Source organism: Plecotus auritus (assembly GCF_963455305.1).
Source record: "Plecotus auritus genome assembly, chromosome: 8".
In the NCBI taxonomy this organism is placed as follows: Eukaryota; Metazoa; Chordata; class Mammalia; order Chiroptera; family Vespertilionidae; genus Plecotus; species Plecotus auritus.
Window position 1 is genome coordinate 11,128,810 of NC_137782.1, and position 24,128 is coordinate 11,152,937.

Here is a 24,128-nt window from a genome sequence, read left to right on the forward strand (position 1 = left end):
AGGAGGTCATGGTTCGATTCCCACTCAGGGCACATGCCCGGGGTTGCACGCTCAATCCCCAGTGGGGGACGTGCAGAAGGCAGCCGATCAATGATTCTCATCAGTGATGTTTCTATCTCTCGCTCTCCTTTCCTCTCTGAACTCAATAAAAATATACTTTAAAAAAATAGCTGGGGCCGAAACCGGTTTGGCTCAGTGGATAGAGCGTCAGCCTGCGGACTGAAAGGTCCCAGGTTCGATTCCGGTCAAGGGCACGTACCTGGGTTGCGGACACATCCCCAGTAGGGGGTGTGCAGGAGGCAGCTGATCGATGTTTCTCTCTCATCGATGTTTCTAGCTCTCTATCCCTCTCCCTTCCTCTCTGTAAAAATATCAATAAAATATATTTTAAAAAAAAATAGCTGGGAAGGGCCCTTCAGAAAAATGTGTTATCTTCGTGTGAGCAAGTTGCCACCCTGAGAAGCAAACACAGGCTCTGAGGGAAGGCCCACGGTTTGTGTTTGATGGGTGAAGGTGGTTTGGAGCATGGAGCAGTTCCTGGGAAGGTTAGATCTGGAAAAGTCTGTGTTCAGAGAAGAATGGCATCTAACAGGTGACAGAAGGCAGAGGACTGAAGAAAAGGGAAGCAACTTAGTGCAGGGGCCCTGTGTGGAAATGCAGCATCAGCATATTAATATCCCAAGCTCCGTGGCATCAGGGTATTAATATCCCAAGCTCCGTGGCATCAGGGTATTAATATCCCAAGCTCCAGCACCTGGAGGGCTCAGTAAATGGTGACTATCATCCTCATATTCAGAAATAACGACCCTCCTCCCCCTGTGCTAAGTGTGGTTAGACCGCACCTGTAACTAGCACAGCCTCCTAGTTGAACCACAGCCTCCTAGACCAGGCCCATATTACTGCATGTATCCAAATGTATTTCACTTAATTAGGTCAGGGTTTAAGAGCCTGAGAGGCAAGAACCACATCTTTTTATAATCTTTGAATGTTCCTCATCTAGCACATTATTCACACACTAGAGGCCCGTTGCAGGAAGATTCGTGCAATAGGCCTTCCTTCCCCTGGCTGCCGGCACCGGTTTTTCTCCAGCACCTGGGACTCAGGCCTTCGCTCCGGCTGCAGCGAGGCTTGGCTTCTCTGCTCTGGCCCAAGCGGAGGAGCCAAGCCTTAAGGTTTCTCCACTCCAGCCGCAGCAGAGAAGCCAAGCCTCTTCAGTCTTCAGTCTTCGCTTAGGCCAGAGCCTTCAGTCTTTGCTCCATGCCTGCGTATGCAAATTAACCCACCATCTTTGTTGGGTTAATTTGCATACTCCTGATTGCCTGTGGGTGTCGCGGCGGTGTGGTCAATTTGCATATTTCTCTTTTATTAGTGTAGATTGTAGATGTTAGTGAGCTACACTAAGTGGCGAGGAGATCTCAGTACCTAGTCTTTAGAGAAGTTTGATGGGAAGAAGAGGATGAAATGGGGCCGTATAAAGAAGTTGAGGGAAGGGAAAGGAGTTGGAGTGTCTAAGGCAGAGAGGGAGCCGCCCTCGATCCTAAGAGTGGAAGCCCCTGGAGGAGCTAGCTCTGGGAAGGGTGGGAGGCTCTAAAGTGAAGGCCAGGTGCAGGGGCTCAGGAAGCAGGAGGCAACAGCTTCCTCCAGAAGTGAGAAAGGGCAAGGGCCTGGGGACTTGGGAAAGACAAGAGCTCTGGACAAGCCACGGTCACTATGGCATCTACTTCTTCCAGGACAGGAGCCACCAGCTCGGCTCACTTCACTGATACTTAGATCTTCTGTCTCAGTTTTTCACTCCAAAAAACTGTAGAACTCACCCTGAGGGCCAGTGGGAATAACGGGGCATTCAGCAGCCAGGGAGCAACAATGGCGAATCTCCTCCCCCAAAGAAATCAATAAGCCTTTCCATACTACACTGGATTAGATTTGCATGAAGGATACCCAAGAAGTAATAATTAGGGTGATTGCCCATGGGTTGAGGGTGGGACGGTGAGATATATGGGAAAAGGGATAGGAGTGAGACTTTTTATTGGATGCCTTTTGATATACTACCGGTAGTATATATATTTTTTATTTTGAACCATCTGAATGTCTTCCCTGTTTTTTAAGTTTAAATGATACATTTTGAAAAGAAAAAACTGGGAAAAAAAATTGTCTAGAGAATTTTTCCTGGGGGGAAAAGGAAAAGAAGTCCCCTTCAGAAACAGAGGACAGCAAAAGTTGTAGCTTCATCTAGTTGCCTTACAAAAGGCTTCAGCAACTGGGAAGGCCACAGGCAAGAAAAGTTAAGGTAATATTTTTCATTAGAACAACCGGGTAAGTTGGGGATCACTTGCACAGAAAGGAACAGAAGACGGTGTCTTCATCTCCATGATGAGAGGGCTGGGCTCGGACACCTTGTTAAACAAAAACAAAAATTTAATTTCCACAGCTGAAAGTCTTTTTTTATAAGAAGGTGTATTAGGCCCTAGCTGGTTTGGCTCAGTGGATAGAGCATCAGCCCACGGACTGAAGGGTCTTGGTTTCAATTCCAGTCAAGGGCATGTTCCTCTGTTGCAGGCTCCATTCCAGGCCCCTGGCTGGGGCGCATGCAGGAGGCAACTAATCAATGTGTCTCTCTCACATCGATGTTTCTCTCTCTCAGTCTCTCCCACTCTCTCTAAAAAATCAATGAAAAATTATCCTTAGGCAAGGATTAACAACAACAACAAAAAAGGAAAGGCTTTATTAGGCCATTGCCAGCATCAAAGAAGACTGGTTCTGGGGCATGGAGTGTAATCCACCAGCAGCATGGCTAGGTAGAAAAGACAGAACGTCCAGTATCCAAGAGTTGTGGTTTTTTGTTTTGTTTTTTTAAATATATTTTTGTTGATTTCAGAGTGGAAGGGAGAGGGAGAGAGAAACATCAATGAGAAGAGAGAATCACTGATTGGCTGCCTCCTGCACACTCCCTACTGGGGATCGAGCCCGTAACTGGGGCATGTGCCCTGACTGGAATCAAACCGTGACCTCCCAGTTCATAGGTTGACGCTCAACAATTGAGCCACGCCAGCTGGGCTGTCCAAGAGTTTTGCAAGCTTTTTTATACATCAAGGAGGGGGAGCAAGATGTAAGTTGTTCTGAAAGGAGTTGCTTTGAGGGCATGGCAGAAGCAGGGCTCATCCTGGGACAGACACAGCACAGCTGCCGCAGTGTCTACAGTGGTCAGAAAGCTCCTGTGTAAATAAGTGGAGGCCATTCTCTCTTTTGGATAATCACAGCAATAGCCACCTGGAAATTAACCCTCAATTCCCACAGGTTCACAGGAAGGTGAGCAGTCTTTTGTCAGAGCTGGTCCACTCTCCTGTCACTGCAATTTTAACTTAGAACATCGCAGAATTTTTTCCTGTCCTTTCCCCCTTTCCATCCAGATCTTTCAAAAGAAGTATTGCTGATGAATATCTGTATGATTTTAATTATACCCAGATGGTCCTTTTGTGTTTAGGGCATTGTCCCACATTGCTAAGGAAAACTTATTCCCAGGAGGTCATGAAATTCAAGGATTATGTCAGGTAAGATGTCTTAGGCCAACTGGGGCAAAAAGAGGGAGAGAGAGGAAGAGAGAGAGAGAGAGAGAGAGAGAGAGAGAGAGAGTTATCAGGTAGCCACTGCAAGGATTTTTAAGAGTTTTTCTTGAAGAGGAGCTTTTTCTGGAAAGGTACAGGTGGTTAGTTCAATCTGTTGGCTGGGGCTTGGTTTATGGATTTACATAATTGAGAACATCTCAGAACGTTTTTCTTGTCAATGTCATCAGACAAGCTCTAGTGCTCTCCTGGTGTTTGAATGAGAGTTTTACGTGGTTTGGTACTGCAGGCTGGGTACTGTGCCCCCCGTGCCCAGCCACGTTCCTCGGGGCTGAGCTTCAGTGTTCTGTCTCCTCTCTCTCCATTCCCTCTCTCCACCCCACCCCCTGCTCACTCACAATCTCATCTCCATAAGGCTTAAAAATCAGCCCAGTTCGGAGGGAATACGTAGTACATTAAATCAAAGTCATAGTTACATGTCAAGGAAAACAGAACTGACTACACGCACCCTTTGCCCACAAAAATGACAAAAAGGTTTAGACCATGCGGAACGGGTGCCATCTAGTGGCCCCGTGGTGTCACCCAAGAGGAACAGCAGGAACGTATCCTTCAGTGTTTGTGAATAATTTTAGGGTTCCTTTCCAGGCTCGCCCTTGGTAAAATTGTGAAATCCCATATTTACAGTTTATCCTCTCTGGAATTTTCCCCCATGACAGTCAGGTGTAGCAGACAGAGAGCAAACATTGGAGCCAGGTCAACCTAGCTCTACACCAAATGCATCCTGTGCTGCCTGTTAGCTGTAGGATCCGGGCCAGTTCCCCAGCTTCCCTGAATCTCAAGCCCTCCGCTATAAACCACGGGTCGTACAATCTTCCTTACAAAGTCTTCATGGGGAATGAGTGAGATGAAGTGTACACAGCATTCCACACACAACAGACGCACCCTAAGTATTAGTGCCATCCTCAAGGACATCCTTACTGTAACCACAGGACGAAAAAGGGAAAGTAAAATGCTGAGCTCTGGTCCAGGGAAGTACTCAAACAGGGGAGGTAACCCTCGGGATGGCAGCAAGAAACGATGCCATGCGGAGAACTTGCCGGAAGAGGCTTTAAGGGACTCAAGAGATGTGGGCAACGTTAGGGGAACTAACAAGGGCCATGGAGGCACCCAGAACCCAGCAACAACAGAAAGACATTTCCACGCCCGGGACGCACAGGACAAGCAGATACTGTAATGGAGCCTAGAGAGCGCTGAGCTTGGGAAGGCGAGCGATCTGGCCGGTGCCAAGCAGCCAGGGAGCTGGGAAGACACAGCCCAACCTCTCCCCATGACCTCCAATTCCTGCCCGTGCTCACTGTGGGCTGCACCCAATCAGAAGGCAGCGGCAGGAAGGCCAGGGTGGTGGTTGGTAAGCCTGGGAAGGGACTGGGGGAGACTCACAGAGGGTCACCAGAGCAGGACATCATAGAGGACATCCATGCTTTGGGGAAAGAATCCGATTAGGTGATGCCCATAAGTAAATTCTAAGGAGAAGGAGGGAGAAAGGAGGAATGAGCCAATATGTACTGATTATCTATTTTATTGTATTTACTGTGTCTTTTACCTTTCTCTTGTAACTTTTTCAGCAATCCAGTAAAGTTAGTATTGTTATCTGCCTTTTACAAATGAAGAAGAAAAGCTCAGAGAAACCAAATAACGTGCCCTGAGACACCCAGCTGGGAAGTAATAGAATTCCACCCTCAGATACCAGATGCCAATGTCCCTCTACATCAGGCGTCCTCAAACTACGGCCCGCGGGCCACGTGCGGCCCGCCGAGGACATTTATCTGGCCCGCCAGGTGCCGCTGCCTGTCCTGCTTAGCAGCCGACTCGTCCCGGGCCCGTAGTGCGCATAGGAATTTGCTCATAGTTTTTTTTTTTAACTATACTCCGGCCCTCCAACGGTCTGAGGGACAGTGAACTGGCCCCCTGTTTAAAAAGTTTGAGGACCCCTGCTACATGATCCTCTCCACCCTGGAATAATATCCCTTATTCACATATGATAAATATGACATTTTAAATCCATAGGAAAAACACAAACTACTGAGCAAATTGTGACATTTGGGTAGCTATGAGAAAAAGATGAAGTTGGATCCATATCTCAGGCTTCACATTGGATGGGCAGCATATTAAAACATGAAAAATAAAACCATAAAGTGTCTTCTACAATGGGAGTATTAAAAAATCTTACCAGAGTGGACAAGCCCTTTCTAACACAAAACCATAAAAGGAAAAAGAGTGGGAAATTAAAAAACACAGAAATAAAACATGTTTGGCAAAGCGAAAAGCACCCTGCTATTATTCAAATGGCTCTGTTCTGCTCACACACTGGTGTCCTCCGAGGTTGGCAGGAAAGATCCTCTCCTGGCCCAACTCCAAACCCACAGCTCCTCAAAAACACCTCCCCAACTGCTCATGAATGAAATTCTTCTGCAGAGACCATGCTCCTCCTCTCAGTCCCATGCAGAGTGCCTCTGCAGGGTGTCATCCAGGATGCTGGTTTTCCTTTGTTACTACTAACAGGCAGAAGGAGACTGTGCTACAAACTCAAGGAGGAGATGTTGGCAACACAATGAGGGAAGAGATGTCCAAAAAGGGTTGGTGAAGTTTCAAAATTACCAACTTTACCAGCTTACATGAGATCCTCTGATTTTTGTGAATAATTTTGGGCGGGGGTTGGGGGGCGGGGAGACAGCTGAATCAGATCAGTTCAGGCCACCACGGTCTTTGTCTGCCTCTGGTCTTGCCCCTGGTGCATCCCAGAAGTCTCTCTGCAGAGTGATCCTTTTCTAAGTGAAATCTGATCAAATCACCTCAAACATCCCCAAGGGTTTCAGTGCTTTCAAAAGTCCCTCATTGACTTTAAGATGCACTCGAATCTTCTTTGCAGACAAATACAATCCTTCAAGATCAGGTTTGCCTCTCCCCCTTATCTCTCCCAAAAGTAACCCAAACATCTGCAATTCCTGTAACAGGACTTCCCGCTGAAAAAAGCAATCATTTCCCTCTTGCTGCTGTGGCCAGCTAACTCCTGGTCATTCATGGTGCAGCCGCCATGTCATTGACTCAGGACAGCTTTCCCACTCTAAGTGCTATTAATAAGGTCCTCAATGCTCCCCCGACTTTAGCAGTTCACAGTGTATTCTAATTGATTGTTCACCTCCTACTTCCCTATCCTTCCATCCCTTCACCCCAAGACTGTAGGTTCCTTGAGGTTAGGGATTCTCCTAGTACTTGTTATAACTCAGCATCTAGCACATTAGCAGGCGTATGTTAAGTGTTCAATAAATACTCATTGACTGGATGAATGAACAACTAAATTGTTAAGAATTGCCCAGCCGGTGTTGCTCAGTGGTTGAGCATTGACCTATGAACCAGGAGGTCATGGTTCCATTCCAGGTCAAGGCATGTGCCCAGGTTGCAGGCTCAATCCCCAGTAGGGGGCATGCAGGAGGTAGTTGATCAATGATTCTCTCTCATCATTGATGTTTCTATTTCTCCCTCTCTGAAATCAATAAAAATATATTTAAAAAAGAATTAAACCTATTTGTAGCTCCCCATTGTTTTAATAATTAAAATTTCTGCACAATAAATATAGTACAATTAAAATTTTAAATTTACAAGCGACAGATTGAAGAAAAACTATGTATCAAATAAAGTTTAAAGAGTTTATTTAAACTTTGTAGAAAAAAAATCACTGAGGCTTTAAAAGATAAACCAGCCCGGCCAGTGTGTTTCAGTGGTTGAATGTCAGCCTATGAACTAGGAGGTCACGGTTCGATTCCCGGTCAGGGCACATACCTGGGTTGCAGGCTTGATCACCAGTGAGGAGTGTGCAGGAGGTAGCCGATCAATGATTCTTCTCTCTCATCAGTGATATTTCTCTCTCTCTCTCCCTCTCCCTTCCTCTATGAAATCAATAAAAGTATATTTTTTAAAAAATAAAAGATAAACCATTCCCCTTAAAAGGAAATAATCTCAAAGGTTTTAATCCTTCTAGTCTAATCCAATGCTAGCGAATACAAAATCAAGTGTGGTATCATGTCTGTCTTTTAACGATGGCTTGATCTCTCTCTAAAATCAATGAGGATAGGGTAGGAGTGTGTAGGGAAAGGAGAAAGAAAGATTAAGGGATGAAGAAGGCACAGGACAGATCATAGAAGGCTCTTAAGTCATCCCCAGGAATTTGCAACAGGAACCACATTAAAAAAATAGAACCTGAAAAATGACGTGATCATTTTGGCAGCTGTTTTAGCAAAATGATTCTGTCAGCAATATAGAGGATATATTAGAGTGTGGAAAAATAAAGGCCAGAAGACCACTTAGAAGACTCTGGCAGTAATAATAGAGTTTAAGGGCTTGTGTGTGCCAAGACAAGAAAAAGAGAAATTGTTTTCTAGCTTTCTGGTTTGAGAACTTAGAAGTATAGAGAAGACAAGGCAAGGGAGAGGTAGGAATGCCTAGTGATGACAAACTTGTCACTGGGGCTTGTCTTTGCTTCCAGATGTCACTTTTGAGCTGTGGGACTTTGGGGGAAATCCCTTAATTTCTCTGTGCCTCAACTTCATCCCATTTCTAGAATAGAAATAATAGTAATACCTCTTTCTACAGTTGTCCTAAGGGTTAATTAAAGAACTGCATCTGATTGAAAAGTACTGAAACAGTGTCTTGAATTTAGTAAGCTTTTTATTTATTTTTTAAGTATATTTTTTATTGATTTCAGAGAGGGAGCGAGAGATAGAAACATCAATGATGAGAGAGAATCATTGATTGGCTGCCTCCTGTATGCCCCCTGCTGGGGATCGAGCCTGCAACCCTGGCATGTGCCCTGATAGGGAATCTAACTGTGACCTCCTGGTTCATATAGGTCCATGCTCAACCACTGAGCTACATCAACCGGGCCAGTTAGCACATTATTTACACAGGTTGCAGTACAATTGACTGGGTGATATACTTTTTTGTTAAATTTATTGAGGTGATACTGGTTAATAAAATTATATAGGTTTCGGGTGTACAGTTCTAGAATGCATCTTTTGTATACTGTACTGTGTGTTCACCACCCCAAGTAAAGAGACTGAGTGATATTCTCATCCTGAGAATTTTCTGATTACCATAATTACATTCCATCCTTTGCATCTTCTTAATTGTCCAATTAATTACAAATCATTTTCAGGGATACATGATCACATAATCAAACCTAACGAATGTTGAATAAATGTTTTGTCTATATGTAATAATACGTGATCCTGTCATAGAACTGCAAACCTGCTTTAATTAATATTTAAAATTCCTAACTTTATTTCTGGAATCAAAAAAGAGAGAATTTTGAGACCGTCCCTAATGAGGCATTTCGTTTTAAGGTCTTCTAAAACTTATTTCACACTCCCTTAGTCTTCCTCCTCCCTCCTCCCCTCTTCAAATCTCGTTTCTTTGGGTGAGAATCTCGCGAGATATTGAGTTCTCATGAAATCTCCCAAGAGCCTCCGCTCTTCCTCTTCCCCAAAGCGGCCATAGGTGAGTTGCTCTTCGGCGTCTCCGTCCCGGAGTTGAATCCTCCGGTTAGCACCGCCATCCTGGCCTTGGGGGCGCCAATTTTGAGGCCCCTGAGAAGAGAACTCTTGCGGTTACTGATTTCTCGCTAAAGGCAGTGTCCCCCTGTGCGCGGGGAAGTATCGGAGCGCCCGATTTGGCGCCCGGGCAGTGCGGCCTTTGCGGCCCGAAAAGGGGTACGATGGGAGGGGTTGGGGGCTTTGGTAGCACGGGTAGGCCGTGGTCGGTGCCGCCTCTTACTCCGGAGGTCCAGTGTCTCGCGGTGAGTGATGGCCGAGTACGCGGCGCGTTTGTGGCCTCAGTGAGAAAATTGGTGGGGAATAGAGTCGGGTCGAGGTTTTCCTCACTTTAGAGGAGTCTTTCAAATTAGCTGCGTGTCACGTTGGCGAAAGCACAAGCGTGGAAGGGCATAGCATCCCTTGTGAAGTGTGAGTGAAGGGTTTCTACGGAGCGGGAGCACGCTGAGGGTGGTGGCTGAGGTCTGCCGCCCCATTGCGCCGTGTCCTTACGCCCGAGGGAGACCTAGTTGCACTGAAACAGGCTTATTGCCATCCAGAGAGTAATGGGGCTGACGAAGGCCGTGCGCCCGGTCTGGTGCCGGCACTGCTGCCTGCAGTCCCTGGAGGTCAGAGGGAAAGAAAGCATGGCTGCGATGATGGCACTTCTTAGGACACCTTTGGATTAATCGTGAAAACAGCTGTTCTCTGAGCAGCTTCTGGTAGCATTTAGTGCAGATTTAGGCTGTAAGTGACTGTGCAACCACGTCCTGACAGACTTGCTCCGTCCTCCTGTCCAGGTGACCTCTGAAGATGGTTCGCTATTCGCTAGACCCAGAAAACCCCACAAAATGTAAGTGAACAACACCTAATGCATTTCTTATTTGGGGGTAAGAGAAACGAGATACCCAGAGTTAACCACAATGTCCTCTGTGTTTTAGCATGCAAATCAAGAGGCTCCAATCTCCGCGTTCACTTCAAGGTATGTGAATCCGTTATGCTGCAAAAGTCGTTGTGGGTGCTCCAGTGAGCTTTTCTTTGACACAATATGCCGAAAAGGCAGCTGCAGTGATGTCTTTCTTAGGACACCTTTGGATTTACCGTGAAAACTAATCAATTCTGAGCAGCCACCTTCTAGGTATCGGTCATGAGTGTGTCGTGACTGTTTTCATGTTGACATTTTGAGAATTCGAGAACTTCATGGGTGCTTTAAAAGTTGTAATGCCTTAAATGGTTAACTCCCGGTGTGTTTTCTATTTAGAACACGCGTGAAACTGCCCAGGCCATCAAGGGCATGCATATTCGGAAAGCCACCAAGTATCTGAAGGACGTCACCTTAAAGAAGCAATGCGTGCCGTTCCGTCGTTATAATGGTGGCGTTGGTAGGTGCGCCCAGGTGAGAATTGATGGTTGCTCTTTGAAAAGACAGATTGTAAGGGAAAGTGACTGGATGGGATTAAAATGGCTAAGGTCTTTAATCAGGCTGTTTCTGGTTGCTGTGATGACAGTCTTAGGACACCTTTGGATTAACCGTGAAAAGAACCATGTTCTGAGCAACCTTGAAGTGAATAAAATAAATGGTGTTTTTGTTTGTAATTTTTAGAGTACGTTTACGGAAGCAGGGAACAGTGAAACGGGAATGGCTTAGGGCAGAAGCAGCAACGGGAGAGACGAGGTGCTGCTTTGGCTCCGTAGAAATGTTAGAAAGGGAAAGAAGTGAGCCAGGGCAGTGCTGTGGTCTGCTCACTGGAGAGATGGGAAATGGGGCCTTGGAGACAGGTTTTGGGGTTTGGCCCAGGAAAAGCTGCTGCTGCCTATTGCTTCCCTGGTTGCAAGTCTCTGTGGGGTCCCTTGGAGTTTAGGAGATGCTTGCCTGCAGGGGAAGAAGAGGGAGAAGGAAAAGCGGAAAGGTGTGGGTATGCTCCCAGGAAAGCGTGCCATAAATTAATCTTCATTGTAACATTTTATTTAAACCGGGGACTAACTAATAGCATTTCTTTGTTTTCTTTAGGCAAAACAGTGGGGCTGGACACAGGGTCGGTGGCCCAAAAAGAGTGCTGAATTTTTGCTGCACATGCTGAAAAATGCCGAGAGCAATGCTGAACTTAAGGTACCCAAAGCATTAACATCTTTATATGTATCCAACTTGGACGGTGGTTTAGTTAATGTTGTTGTCCAGACTTATACACACAATAAGACACTATTGCAAAGAAACAAATAAAGTTATCAAAGTGGTTGCTTTAGTAATAGTTAATGTGGTTTATTGCCAACACTTTTTAAAAAATATGTTTTGTAAATATATTAAAAGGGGGAGAGAGAGAGAGAGACATCAATGGTGAGAGTTATTGATCAGCTGCCTCCTGCACAACCCACATTGGGGATTGAGCCTGCAACCTGGGCATATGCCCTGACCTGGAATCGAACCATGACCTCTTGGTTCATAGATCAATGCTCAACCATTGAGCCACGCCAGCCAGGCTATTGCCTACATTCTTAATGGAGAGATGTTAAATTTCATTTAGAAGTTAAAAAACAGTGTGGTCAACAAAATAGGTTTGTCCATTCCCCTTTTGCATTTTGGAAATCTGGGCCAGAATTAAAAATGTGGGTCTTAGGCTATAACCCCTTTTATTTATATCTGTAATAATAATCTATAATAATAAAAGCATAATATGCTAATTAGACCGGACGTCTGTCCTTCTGGACAAAGCTGCAGCGGGCGGGGGCCGAGGCCAAGGCCCTTGCTCTAATTTCATGCATCAGGCCTCTAGTATGTATATATTGACTATAGGCACAGTGCGCGGATTCGTGCACCGGTGGGGTCCCTCAGCCTGGCGTGCGGGGATCAGACAGAAATTGGCACTCCAACATCCCCTGAGGGGTCCCGGAGAGGGCTCGCTCGGCAGCTCCTGCTTTGAGCATTTGCCCCTTGGTGGTCAGTGCGTGTCATAGCTACCGGCTGCTCAGAGGTAGCTTAGCCTTTTATCTTAGCCTTTTATATACATAGTGGGAGAGAGGAACATCGATGTAAGAGTGGAACATGGATCCCCGTTGCCTCTTGCACAACCCCCACCTGGAATTGAGCCCCAAACCCGGGCATGTGCCCTGAGCATGAATCAAACTGGCAGCCTTTTGGTGCACAGAACAATACCCAACCAAATAAGCCACACCAGCCAGGGCTGGTTATGTAATCCTTTTAGCTCCTAAGCCGTGCTGCCAAAATCTTGTTTATCATCAAAGCTTAGAAATTAACACTACTCTTCGTGATCTTCGACATGCACTTAGCATAGCGCTGAGTTTTGGTAGTTATGTTTAATTTAAGGAAGGCCATTTAGAACCAAGTTTAAAGTAACTGCTTGAACTGATACTCGGCTTAAACTCTTAAGGATTGCTTTTCAAAAATGAGTTCATTAAGGCAGGAACTTAATTTCCCAAAGATGGTGTTAAGATAAAGGTTTACCTGATTGTGTTCCTTCTCCCTTCTTCCCAGGGTTTAGATGTAGACTCTCTGGTCATCGAGCACATTCAGGTGAACAAAGCCCCCAAGATGCGGCGTAGAACCTACAGAGCTCATGGGCGGATTAACCCATACATGAGCTCTCCCTGCCACATTGAGATGATCCTCACTGAAAAGGAGCAGATTGTTCCCAAACCAGAAGAGGAGGTGGCACAGAAGAAAAAGGTAAATAAATTACTTAGTCTTCCTCAGTTTTAGTTGTGTATACTATTCTAGATGTGTGGTTGCTGTGATGACTAACTTAGGACACCTTTGGAATAACCATGAAAGGAAACTGTTCTGAGCAACCTCTCATTTGTGTCTTGATTGATACTGAATAGTAACTTTGTACTATTCTGTACATCAGAACTGTGATTGTCTACTGATAGTCCCACCTACATGTCCATTGCCACTTCCAAAAATGCCCCTCAGATCTAATGAGCCTATATTCAGTGAATGATGACAAGTCAGTGTTGTTTTTGAGAATTGCCTCCTACTATTGTCAAGTTTAAGGTGTGCCGCATGATGGCTTGATTTAAGTAAACTGTGAAGTGATTACCACAGTGGGTTCTCATAGATACAATAAAAATAAGAAAAGGCGGGGAAAGGATATGATAAGAACTCTTACGATTTCTCTTCTATCAGCTTTCCTATGTAGCATACAGCATTGTTAGCTAGTCATGTTCCGTTCAGTTGGGCAGGCCAGGAAACTGGGAGTGATTCTAGAATCTTCCCTTCACGCCTAGTAGATTTTTTTGTATTGATATTGTCACTTAAATATCCTGTCATTGGAATCCTTAGCAGCTGGTGTCACTGTCTTCAATGAAAATCAATTTAAAGTCGTTCCCTGATTAGTCCATACCACATCTCTATGCCAAAGGACTTTCATGTTTTTTTAAATATATTTTTATTGATTTCAGAGAGGGAGAAAGATAGAAATATCAGTGAGAGAATCATTGATCCGCTGCCTCTTGTACAACCCCCTACTGGGGATTGAGCTTGCAACCAGAGCATGTGCCCTTGACCAGAATTAAACCTGGGACCCTTTAGTCCACAGGCTGATGCTCTAGTCACTGAGCCACACCAGCTAGAGCCCTTTTATGTTGACGTTTCCAGTTTTCGCTGAAGCTAAGACCTCTTGTTAAGATGTAGTGTGGATGTTTCTTTGGGAAATTTAACAGTCATTTTTATTTTCTTTCACCAGATATCTCAGAAGAAACTGAAGAAGCAAAAACTTATGGCTCGGGAGTAGATTCAGCATAAAATAAATCTAAATAAAAGTAAAAGCAGGATGTTGGTTGTCTTCATTACTAAATATATTTCAAGTGATAAAACAAGTTTTCTGATTAGAATTTAAAAATAGATTATTCTGTTCTGTCATTAATTTGGGTCGTAAACATGCTGTTTTGAATGTCTTGCTGCTTTTTTGCATAAGATGGGATTAAAACATGGAGTTCTGAAATTTTTTTACAGCCTTTATTGAGATTTAACACTGCAGTTCACCACAGTGCAATGGATCTCAGTATACTGTTATGAATCTATCACTAAAATCAATTTTAATCACCCCAGAGAGGAACCTTGGCAGTGGTTAGCTGTTACTCCCAGCCCTAGGGAACTACTTAGCTATATAGATAGGCCTGTTGACATCTCAAGAAACATCATAGTATGTGGCCCACTGGCTCTGATTTTTGACAGTATTTTCAGGGTTCATCCATGTATTGTACTTGATGTATAATTTGTATCAATATATTGAACATTTTGGTCTTTTAAGCATTACAAGTAGTGCTGCTGTGCACCTTTGCAGGTTTTGGGATGGGCATGTTCTCGTTTCTCTTGGGTATAAGCCCAGAGTGTAGTTGCTGAATCATGGTAACAGCCAGACTTTCCAGAGTATGCCATTTACAATACCCCTAGCAGAGGGTTGCAATTTTCTCCACATCTTCAACACTGAGTTACTGTGGTGGGAGTGAAGTGGTACAACCATTTCTCTTAGCCCATTAAGAATGATTTACCCTGCCCTTGAATTTCATACCCTTGTAACTAGGGGAGAGGGTGGTTGTAGGCACAGCTGCATTTGAAAACAGTGAAGTAACCTTCCCTGCGGTGGTGAGCCACTGGTACAGGCGTCATTTCTTGGAGTGCCTGGGAAGCTCAGCTCCGCTCGCAGGCCGGAGCCAAGGCCCGCGGCACCGGAGCCCCGCCCAGTCCCCGCCCGGGGCACCGGTACGCCTTGTGTGTCGTCAGGCTGACGCAGGCACGTGTTTGTTGGCCCCTTTTGCGGTGTCCATTGGCTCGGCTGCGGCAGGTCCCGCCCTCCGGAAGTGCGGACATTTCCACTTGGGCTCGGTGGTCGCGGGTGAGTGGGGTCGAGTGGGCTGGGGCTTTGGGCCGGGCATATGGGGCGGGGATGCGCTGTGGCCTCGGCGCTGGTGGGCTGCTCCGCGGGCTTGGGCCGGGCGGCGCGGACCGAGCCCAGCCGGTCGCGGCTCCTGCCTTGGGCCCCGTGGACCCCTGCGCTGTCCGATGGGCCCCCCTTCGCCCCGCAGCGCGCCCCTGTCGCCTGCTGCCCCTCCGCTCTCCCTCCTTGTGCACCCTCCCGCCTGGCCCGGCCTGCCTTTCTCTGTATGTCCGTTTATTCTCCCCCTTGGCCTGCATCGTCGGTTTCTTGGCGCTTCTGTTATCTTCACCACCATTCGCCCTTATTCTCTCCTACCTTCTCTCCTTGTCTTTCACTCGGCCTGCCCCGCTCTTTGTCTCCAATAAGACGATGTTCTTCACGGAACTGGGTCACTTCAGGGGCGGTGGCCTTCCCCATCCACCCGCCCGGTTTCTGACTGAGCCTCAACCCTTTCTCTCTAGTCTATTGTATGGACTAAGTTGAATAAAAACATTTCTCTCCAACAGTTTTAATCCATTTTGCTTACTTTGTTGTAGTATCCGAGAATTGGTTTGTGGAGGCTAAGTAAAATTATAATTTTATCAGTTTATCGCAGCCCCCTCGCGACCTTTCCACATGTATGAAGTATAATAACTCATTAAGAGATGAAATACAGTAGCTTCATTCTGAAGAGAGCTAAAATGTTTTATAAAAGCCATAAGGATGACAAAACTGATTAGTCGTATTTGTTCTCGAGAGTTTATTTAAAACACAGTGCGCAAGTACTTACTTAAAACACAGTTACAAGTAGGTAAAAATGAACCTTTATGATGGAGGGACTGCCAGTCATCAACTTGCCAGGCCTAGTGCTCGGAGCACCGCCAGGTGTTTGGAAGGATTTCGCTGGCTTTGAAGGTTTGGTAGGGAGATAATTAACATCATCATTGTGTTTGGGGAAGGGGTGGAGACCAGAGTCTTGAGCTAGGAAACCGGACCTGGGCATTCTGGTCTTAGCCAGCTCTAGTTACTTGTTACCTTTGTGTGAACTTTGGACAGATCACCATTTTTTGGCTTTTTTTTTTTTTTTTTTTTTTTTTTTTAGTAACAATTTCATGGCACTTACTCTATGCAGACACTCTTCTGAGCTTTGTATGCATATTAATTTATCTAATCCCCAGTGAGGTAGGTATTATTGTCTACATTTTACACCCGAGGGAATTCAGGCACAGACAGGTTAAGTAATTTGCCCACGAGCACCATATAGAAAGTGGGGGACACGTCTCAAATCCAGGCAGCTGCCAGCCAGTCAGCTTGATGGTGCTGTGGTACCTGTGAGAGTGTGCAGCACCTTACCCAGACCACCTTTTCAGTACCGAGATCACATTCTAAATGTTTATGGACAAAAATAATGATTCCTTGAAAAACAGTGAAAACGACTCACCACTCCTTTGGCTTTAAAATATTTTGGTAAATTCTTAAGTTGTTACTTTAATTTGACTAGGGGACCTTTTTAAAAAATGGTTATGAATCCTTTGTAAAATAGCTCTTCATTCATTGATGTACATCTGGATTTTTTAAATATTTTTTTTATTTTTTATTAATTTCAGAGGAAGGGAGAGGGAGAGAGAGATAGAAACATCAATGATGAGAGAGAATCATTGATCGGCTGCCTCCTGCACACCCCCTACTGGGGATGGAGCCCACAACCCAGGCACATGCCCTTGATCGGAATCGAACCTGTGACCCTTCAGTCCCCAGGCCGACGCGCTATCCACTGAGCCAAGCCATCCACTGAGCCAAGCCAGCTAGGGCTGATGTACATCTGGATTTTTGTTTGTAGCTCTTGTAATTCATTTCCAAGTCATTAAGATTGAATTGTCTGTGCCATTGTTCACTTGTATTGTGAATAATTTTAAATTGCCGTAGTGTCGTCATGGTGAAATTTTAACATCCTGGATTACTAGCCTTATGCAGTGTTCTGATGCTTCTCAGTTGTTGGTTTTTGTTTTTTCTTAATATGTTTTTATTGATTTTTAGAGGGAGAGGGAGAGAGAGAGGAACAGCAATGAGAGAACCATCCATTGACTGCCTCCTGCACACCCCCTACTGGGGATGGAGCCCACAACCCGGGCATGTGCCCTGACTGGGAATCAAACTTCTTGGTGCTGTTCAACCAACTGAGCAACACCAGCCAGGACAAAGCGTCTTCATTTTTAAGGCCTACTCTAAGGGATTAAAAATTCTTGTAAATTTAAGAAGTCTTTGGTGTGAAAGTAGTATTTGTTCTTTTTCAATAAATTGCTGATTTTGAGAAATTCTAAGGTGATTTCTAATTATCAAGGAAATTAGATGTGTTAATTTTTTGAAATAAACAATTTCCTTATACTAATAATAAACAATTTACTTATAATAAATAAATAAGTAATTTTATTACACGGTACACCTTAATTGCCATTAAAAAGAAAAGCAGTTATATCAAGGGAGAATTATTGTCTGGAAAAGGCCAACCAGATTGCAGCTTAGGGGTTTTCCAAAGTGATATCTTAGGGAGTTTCATATTGTAATGTTTGCCCTTAGCATTGTAGGTTTGGCTAATGAAGTCATAATTACCAAGTTCCTTAATGTTTTGTGCCTTCCTTTGCTGTATGTGTAAATTAAGATGCAGAGGTACCCAACCTCACTGGGTTTTTTTTTTTTTTTTTAAATATATTTTATTGATTTTTTACAGAGAGGAAGGGAGAGGGAGAGCGAGTTAGAAACATCGATGAGAGAGAAACATCAATCAGCTGCCTCCTGCACACCCCCTACTGGGGATGTGCCCGCAACCAAGGTACATGCCCTTGACCGGAATCGAACCTGGGACCCTTGAGTCCGCAGGCCGACGCTCTATCCACTGAGCCAAACCGGTTAGGACCTCACTGGGTTTTGAATAAATGAGTTACACAGTTGTCCTTCAGAATCCTCAAGGGATTGGTTCCAGGACACCCTTCCACCCCCCCCACCCCCCAATACCAAAATTCCTGGGTGCGCAAGTCCCCCATATAAAAGGTGTAGTGTTTGTAAACAGGCTCCAGGAGGCCTACACATCACTTCATTTGCGTGGATTTAGTGAGGTGCTCTGTGCATAGCAAATTCAGGTTTTGCTTTTTGGAATTTTCTGGGATTTTCTTTTCAAATGTTTTTTGGTTTGGGGTTGGTTGACTCCATGATGCAAAACCTGGGGATACAGAGGGCCAACTGTATATGCAAAGCATTAAACTGCCTAGCACTAGCAAATGTTGGCGTCTTTATCGTTAAATTTATGGTTGGGGAGCAGTGATTGGAGAGATTTGGAAGTGGGAACGGTGCTGTTATTTTCATGCCTACCACCTATTATTCCTTTACCCTGCAGATAGCAGTATCTTTAATAGGTTCTTGCATTTAGCTAATAGTAGGATCTAAGTTTTTCGTTCAGTGTAGAAATAATCCTTTCGAATACCCTAACCTAGCTAAATTCCTTTAGTCATTAATCTATGAGGAACTAATTTGCTTTTTCTTTGCGTCTATCAGTTCAGGAGCTCCCACCTGGGACGATGGTGTGCATTCCTTGTATCGTCATTCCAGTTCTGCTCTGGATCTACAAAAAGTTCCTGGAGCCATACATATACCCTCTGATTTCCCCCTTTGTTAGTCGCATATGGCCTAGAAAAGCTGTGCAAGAATCCAACGATACAAGCAAAGGCAAAATAGACTATAAGGTAAGAACATTGAATACCTCGAATAGGAAGGCTGGGTGAGGGGGTGGTGCAGTCAGGGTATAAACTATTTGGCTTTTGGAAAGGCAAGTTCTTGGAACCAGAAGCTTCATCAATGTGTCTTAATTTCCTTCTTTTTTAAATGGGGGCGGGGGGTTGGCTTTCCCTCGGAGACTTTCCCAGCCCCCTCTTTTTCCTCCTGGGCGAGTTACCTTTGTCTTTCTGTCTTCGAAGCTCCAAGGGCTTGTTTCCTGAGCCTGTGCAGCCCAGCTGGCTCACTTCTTCTACTTTTATAACTTTCTAAATAAACTTTCTCTTATAGTTTAGAGAAAAAAAAAGGGGGAATTTGGGTTTGTTTGTTTTTAAGAAATTAACAGTTGGTTTAAACTAAAGTTTTAAACTAGGCCTCTGATTAATGCCGTTACTCCTTGCCAATGACCAAGATAATAGCCAGTATTTCCTGGCTGGTGAGCGTAATGGGAAATAGCTCGTGGGTGCGAAGAGATAACATGAAAAAAAGCCAGTGTCACTGGTTGATAATTTTGGTGGGAGACTTAATTTAGGAGGATCATAGAAGTTATTTTATTTTTTTATAAAATGAAGTTATTTTTTCAAAATGACTATTTAGAGACAACCTGTTGTTTTTAGCAATGATGCTTGTGACGTTCAACTTCGATTGTGTTCAACGGCACTAAGCCATCCTGCATAATTCTAGAAGCAGAGTTTTTTCATTCTGAAGTTTGTCGACTGTTTTAAAAGAGAGTATCTCTTATGATGCGTGTCTTGTAATAATCTCTAAAATGGTTTTTCATTTTAGGGTGCAGACATAAATGGATTACCAACACAAGGATCGACAGAAATCTCTGATAAAAAGAAAGACTAAAGGCATTGACCCAGGGACCTCCTTGTTTTCAAAATGGACCTAATAATGTGAAGCACCTTCTTTGTAATTGTCTCTGACCTTTTTCTCTTAGACCAGAACTCGGGGTGGATGGTGTAGGTGTTTGCCTGATACCGATCAGGAAATACATGGTATTTATATTTAGAATGTATTTAGTTATAGTTAATGATCTCATTCCCGCGTTCCTTTTTCATTAACGTACCTTTAATAGTATGAATAAATGGGAGGTTTGTGCCAGTAGGCATTGTTACGAAATCAGTACCTAAATATCCTTGGGCTTCTAGCTTCTGTTCAGGCTCTTTGAATTTGAGTGGAGTGTATTTTCACTAGGAAACAGTACGGTGAAATGAAAGGGAGTGTTTGGAGGTGATAATGACTTGAAACATCAAGTTATAATTACTGCCCAACACAATGGAGCCCCTTATCTGCGAGAGTAGAAATTACAGGTTATTGCTCTGAAGAAAATAGCAAAGAAGAAATTGAGGAAATTTCTTTGAGGAAAAATGGAACAGTTTTTACAGAAATGTCTAATGCATATTATAAAATTCTAATCTTTGTTGCATTCCTTCTATTCCTACAGAATGTATTAAATATTCAGTTTAGCTTGTGGTTGGGGTTTGGCTTTTTTTTTTTCTTTCTTTTTTTTCTTTTAAGTTTAAATATTTCTTAAAAGGGACATTTTTCACCATATCAGAAAGCAGAATTATAATAGCGTGCTGGCATCTGGACAGTTATGAGACAACAAAATATTATTTTTTCAAGTAGATTGTATCAGTTGTTGCATTAACAAGACACTCCAAAACGTAGTGGTTTTCAACAACAGTGACATGACTGGACAGTTCTTTGCTGGTCTGGGCCTCTATATGGTCTTTCACCCCTGGGCTGCTTCACTTTAGGGACTTATAAATGTTCAGAGGTGATGAGCCACATGTACTTTATATCATACTTACTTATTCCCTCTGAGGCAGGAATGGTTGGAAGAGACTTCTGCCTTTGGGTCCCCAATGAAGTCCTGGGTCCTAACCAAGGCTCTGTTGAACTCTATGTGTGAGCAAGTCAGTGACTCATCCTGGTCTTCATTTGATAGAAATCAGTCGGTTTTCAAGCGTTCTGCCCCAACCCACCTGAGGGATAAGATAAATTCCCTTTAGCAACTAAATTCAGTTGATTAGTTTGTTGTTTAAAGTATAAACACTATATTACAAAAATAGCAGATGTTCATAGTAAAACAGTGCAATGGAAAGTTAAATGAAAAGTTCATGTTCTTTCACTACTCTCATTCCCTCTCCACAAATGTAACCACTGTTAGTTCTTTTGTGTAGCCTTCTAGCAACTTCTTTAACATTCCTTTGTTTTTATTAAATATATCTTTTTTTAAAATTATAATATTGCAAGATGTATACTGTCTGTAGCTACTCCCTTAGTCCCCAAAGGTTTTACTCATTTAGCTGTTGCTTTTGTCGTACGTTTTATCTCTATATTTCTAAATTTTATACATATTGCCATTTTTGGAACTGTCAACTTTCCACGTTACCAACTTCCTTCCATGGCTGAGTTATAACTATCTTACACTGTGTTTCCTCCACTCTCCCCACACATCCTCCATATAGGTTTCTGTAAATATTGGTGAAGTCATTAATCGGTATTTATATCACGATGAGTATGCCGCACGTCTTCCACTTGCCTCTCCAAATCTCTGCTCCTTTCACCCTACTTTGCTGCCCAAGAAAGCTGCATGGACTCCCATCAAATTTTCCATGGCCTCTGCGTTCTGTTGGGTCTGGCCAGTGGGGATCTGCAGCAGGGATGGGAGGGAGGGAGAGGAAGGGAGGAGTGGGGTTAGGGTATTTATTCCCTTGGTTCAACCTTCTGGGTCTCTTAAGACCAGGTGTGTTCTCAGCCAAAATGCACTTCAAGGGGGCCCACTCCACATGACTCCCTTCAGTTTCCACTAGCCTCTCCCCCTCCTTGTCCTTTTGGGCCCAGAACTCACTACTGGCTCTGAGTCCCTGCTTTGCTTCATGCCCCCACCCTTCTTTCCTGTGATTAACATTGCAATTTTATATGTTACATGTGTTTGCAAGTCACCTTAAATACTTTGAGAAAGAAGGGTATAAACAAACCATCAAATGAATACTTAGCCCCTGCTCTTTCCCTTTTACTGCATCATCTCTGACTGAACTTTTGGAATACAAGCAAGCTCTTATTGGCCTGTCCTACATACTGAGTTTACAGTCATCGAATATCTTCTAGGATCCTTTTCATACGAACTGTATACTACTTTTGTTTGTTTGTTTGTTTTTTAGTTTCCAGTCTACAGCATTTCAAATTAAGTGTTCTTATTTTTTAAATGTATTTTTTAATACAAAATTCATAAGGTATAAGAGTGTACACAGATAAAGATTCCTTCCTCCCACCCGGGTGCCCAAGCTCCTAGTTTCCCTCCTAGGAGGCAATCAAGGTTACCGGTTTCTTTTTTTCTCATTTTTTTATTTTAAGTTTCTCTTTATTTCTTTAATTGCCTTTACGTACAGACGTCATTTTAAAAATGCATACACACTGGATATTTTCCAAGGAATAGGAGCTGGAAATAAAAGCTCAGGGCAATCGGGAGAACTGAAATCGTCCCAGAGAAGTTCTGAGGAGCACACTCCCTTAAATGTCCTTGATGACCTCTCAAGTTCTTCCTTTCTGAACATGGGGAAAGTCTGACCAGGCTGCACAGCGGCTAGCTCTGTGTAATTGCATTCAGCTTCTCCGCCATTCTTGTTTGAGGATGATGAGTGAAGACTTGATGGCTTCTTTCAAAATCATAGACTTGTGGTAAACTTGCAAGGAGCTCTGGGCACCCTTTGAAGCAGAGCCAATTGCTCAAGCATCACACTGTACAAAAGTCCCTGCTGGGCCCTATGAAACAGCTGAGGTCCTTTCTCATCAGCTCCTCCCAACAACAGTGCTACTTACTCCAAAGGGACAAGACATGGCACCCAGATCTGCATCTTCTCCAAACGGTAGAGCCGGATTGGACACAGCCTGGGTCACACTCTCCACCGTCATTGTCTAACTGTAGGTGAATCGATGGTTCTGTGTCTCCACTCCGGCTTTATCAGTTAAAGCCTTAGCATCAGCAGTTAGCCCATTCATGGCGCAACCTAGGTGAGCATCAATCTCTACAACTTTCTCAATGGCTCCATGAGCAGGAAGGCAATTCTCCACAGCTAGGAAAACCCCCTTGTGTGTCTGGATCCCAATGGCTGCAGAACAAGCTTGATAGCCTCAGTGGCATATTCCACTTGAAATAATCTTCCTTCAGGAGAAAAGGTATTCCCACCCCGGTGGTACTCAGACCCAGTGAGGAACATGGCGAGGGCAGGAGAACGTGACAGCGACCACATGGGGATTTTGAGGGCTAACACCAGTGCACCGGTACCCAGGTCCCCCACTTGGCCACAGAACTAAGGCCCTCCCAGGTTCTTCTTTATATTTCCAGGGATATTCTCTGCATGCACAAGCAAATACATATAAGTGTATGTATTTTATTAAGACGAAAATAACACACAATATGTACTGTTTGGTTTTCTTTTTTCAATTAAAAGTATATCTTTAAAATCAGTAGATACTAGGTTGTTTACTGTCTTTTTATGTTTACAAAATACTATATTTACTCCTAAGAACACACCCTTAAAATATGAGGCAAATATTGCTACAATTGAAGGGAGAAATAGATAGTTCTACAATTGTCAGAGACTTTACTACCCCACTTTCAATTATGAATAGAACCAGACAGAAGAAATATAAGGAAATAGCTTTAATAACACAATAAACCAATTAAATCTGACAGACAGAACATTATTCAACAACAGAATACATATTCTCAAGTGCATGTGGGACATTCTCTTGGATAGATCATATGTTAAGCCACAAATCAAGTCTCAATAGATTTGAAAAATAGCATATAAAGTATCTTTGACCACAATGGAAGTTAGAAATCAATAACAAAGGTATTAAAAATAACAAAAGTAAAACTAGAAAATTTACAAATTTGTAGAAGTTAAACTCTTAAAGAAAAAAAAAAGGCAAATTGGAAAATACCTTGAGACAAAAGAAACGAAATATATAACATACCAAAACCTATGGGACACAGTGAAAGTAGTGTTAAGGGAGGAATTAATAGCTATAAACACATTAAAAAGAAGGAAGATCTTAACAACTTCCAATGTAAAGAACTAGAAAAAAATAAACCCAAAGCTAGCAGAGGAAGGAAACAGTAAAGATTAGAACAGATAAACAAAATTGAGGAAAAAATAGGGACGATGAAACCAAAAGATGGCTTTTCAAAAAGACCAACAAAATTGACAAATCTTTAGCTAGACGAAGAAAGAGAGTAAAGACTCCATTTGCTAAAGTCAGAAATGGAAGTGGAATTACTACAAAAATAAAATGGATAAGAGTACTGTGAACAATTGTTCAACAAA

General features: G+C 43.6%; 2 protein-coding genes and 1 pseudogene across 8 annotated transcripts; 2 read left to right on the forward strand and 1 right to left on the reverse strand.

Annotated features, from left to right (window-relative positions):
* The first annotated feature begins 9,039 nt into the window (after positions 1-9,039).
* RPL17 (ribosomal protein L17) lies at positions 9,040-13,927 on the forward strand. Of its 6 annotated transcripts, none has more exons than XM_080683650.1 (7): positions 9,040-9,113; positions 9,946-9,998; positions 10,087-10,127; positions 10,407-10,541; positions 11,157-11,255; positions 12,636-12,827; positions 13,846-13,927. In XM_080683650.1, exons 2-7 carry the CDS (start codon positions 9,959-9,961, stop codon positions 13,891-13,893), a joined length of 555 nt encoding a protein of 184 aa, XP_080539776.1. In that variant the 5' UTR covers positions 9,040-9,113; positions 9,946-9,958; the 3' UTR covers positions 13,894-13,927. The 6 variants fall into 6 exon arrangements, with proteins under 6 accessions (XP_080539776.1, XP_080539780.1, XP_080539778.1 ...); XM_080683652.1 differs by having other exon boundaries at positions 9,087-9,113; positions 9,923-9,998; XM_080683653.1 differs by having other exon boundaries at positions 9,090-9,113; positions 10,087-10,283.
* Positions 13,928-14,760: 833 nt separating this feature from the next.
* Positions 14,761-23,272, forward strand: LOC308255761 (UPF0729 protein C18orf32 homolog). The gene is made up of 3 exons (XM_080683655.1): positions 14,761-14,997; positions 18,568-18,755; positions 19,570-23,272. The coding sequence occupies exons 2-3, from the start codon at positions 18,591-18,593 to the stop codon at positions 19,633-19,635; spliced, it is 231 nt and encodes a 76-aa protein (XP_080539781.1). The 5' UTR covers positions 14,761-14,997; positions 18,568-18,590; the 3' UTR covers positions 19,636-23,272.
* Positions 22,309-23,048, reverse strand: LOC308255885 (proteasome subunit alpha type-5-like; annotated as a pseudogene). Its single transcript has 2 exons — positions 22,629-23,048; positions 22,309-22,591 (listed from the first exon to the last, which is right to left on the reverse strand). The product of its transcript is annotated as a proteasome subunit alpha type-5-like (transcript).
* Positions 23,273-24,128: the final 856 nt, after the last annotated feature.

What these genes read in the sequence shown, in the direction of transcription:
- RPL17 (XM_080683650.1), top strand. Translation starts at nt 9,959, where the DNA reads ATGGTTCGCTATTCGCTAGACCCAGAAAACCCCACAAAAT. An exon ending in CCCAGAAAACCCCACAAAAT is followed by an intron (nt 9,999 to 10,086) that starts GTAAGTGAACAA and finishes TCTGTGTTTTAG; the next exon opens with CATGCAAATCAAGAGGCTCC. An exon ending in GCGTTGGTAGGTGCGCCCAG is followed by an intron (nt 10,542 to 11,156) that starts GTGAGAATTGAT and finishes TGTTTTCTTTAG; the next exon opens with GCAAAACAGTGGGGCTGGAC.
- LOC308255761 (XM_080683655.1), top strand. Translation starts at nt 18,591, where the DNA reads ATGGTGTGCATTCCTTGTATCGTCATTCCAGTTCTGCTCTGGATCTAC. An exon ending in AAGGCAAAATAGACTATAAG is followed by an intron (nt 18,756 to 19,569) that starts GTAAGAACATTG and finishes TTTTCATTTTAG; the next exon opens with GGTGCAGACATAAATGGATT.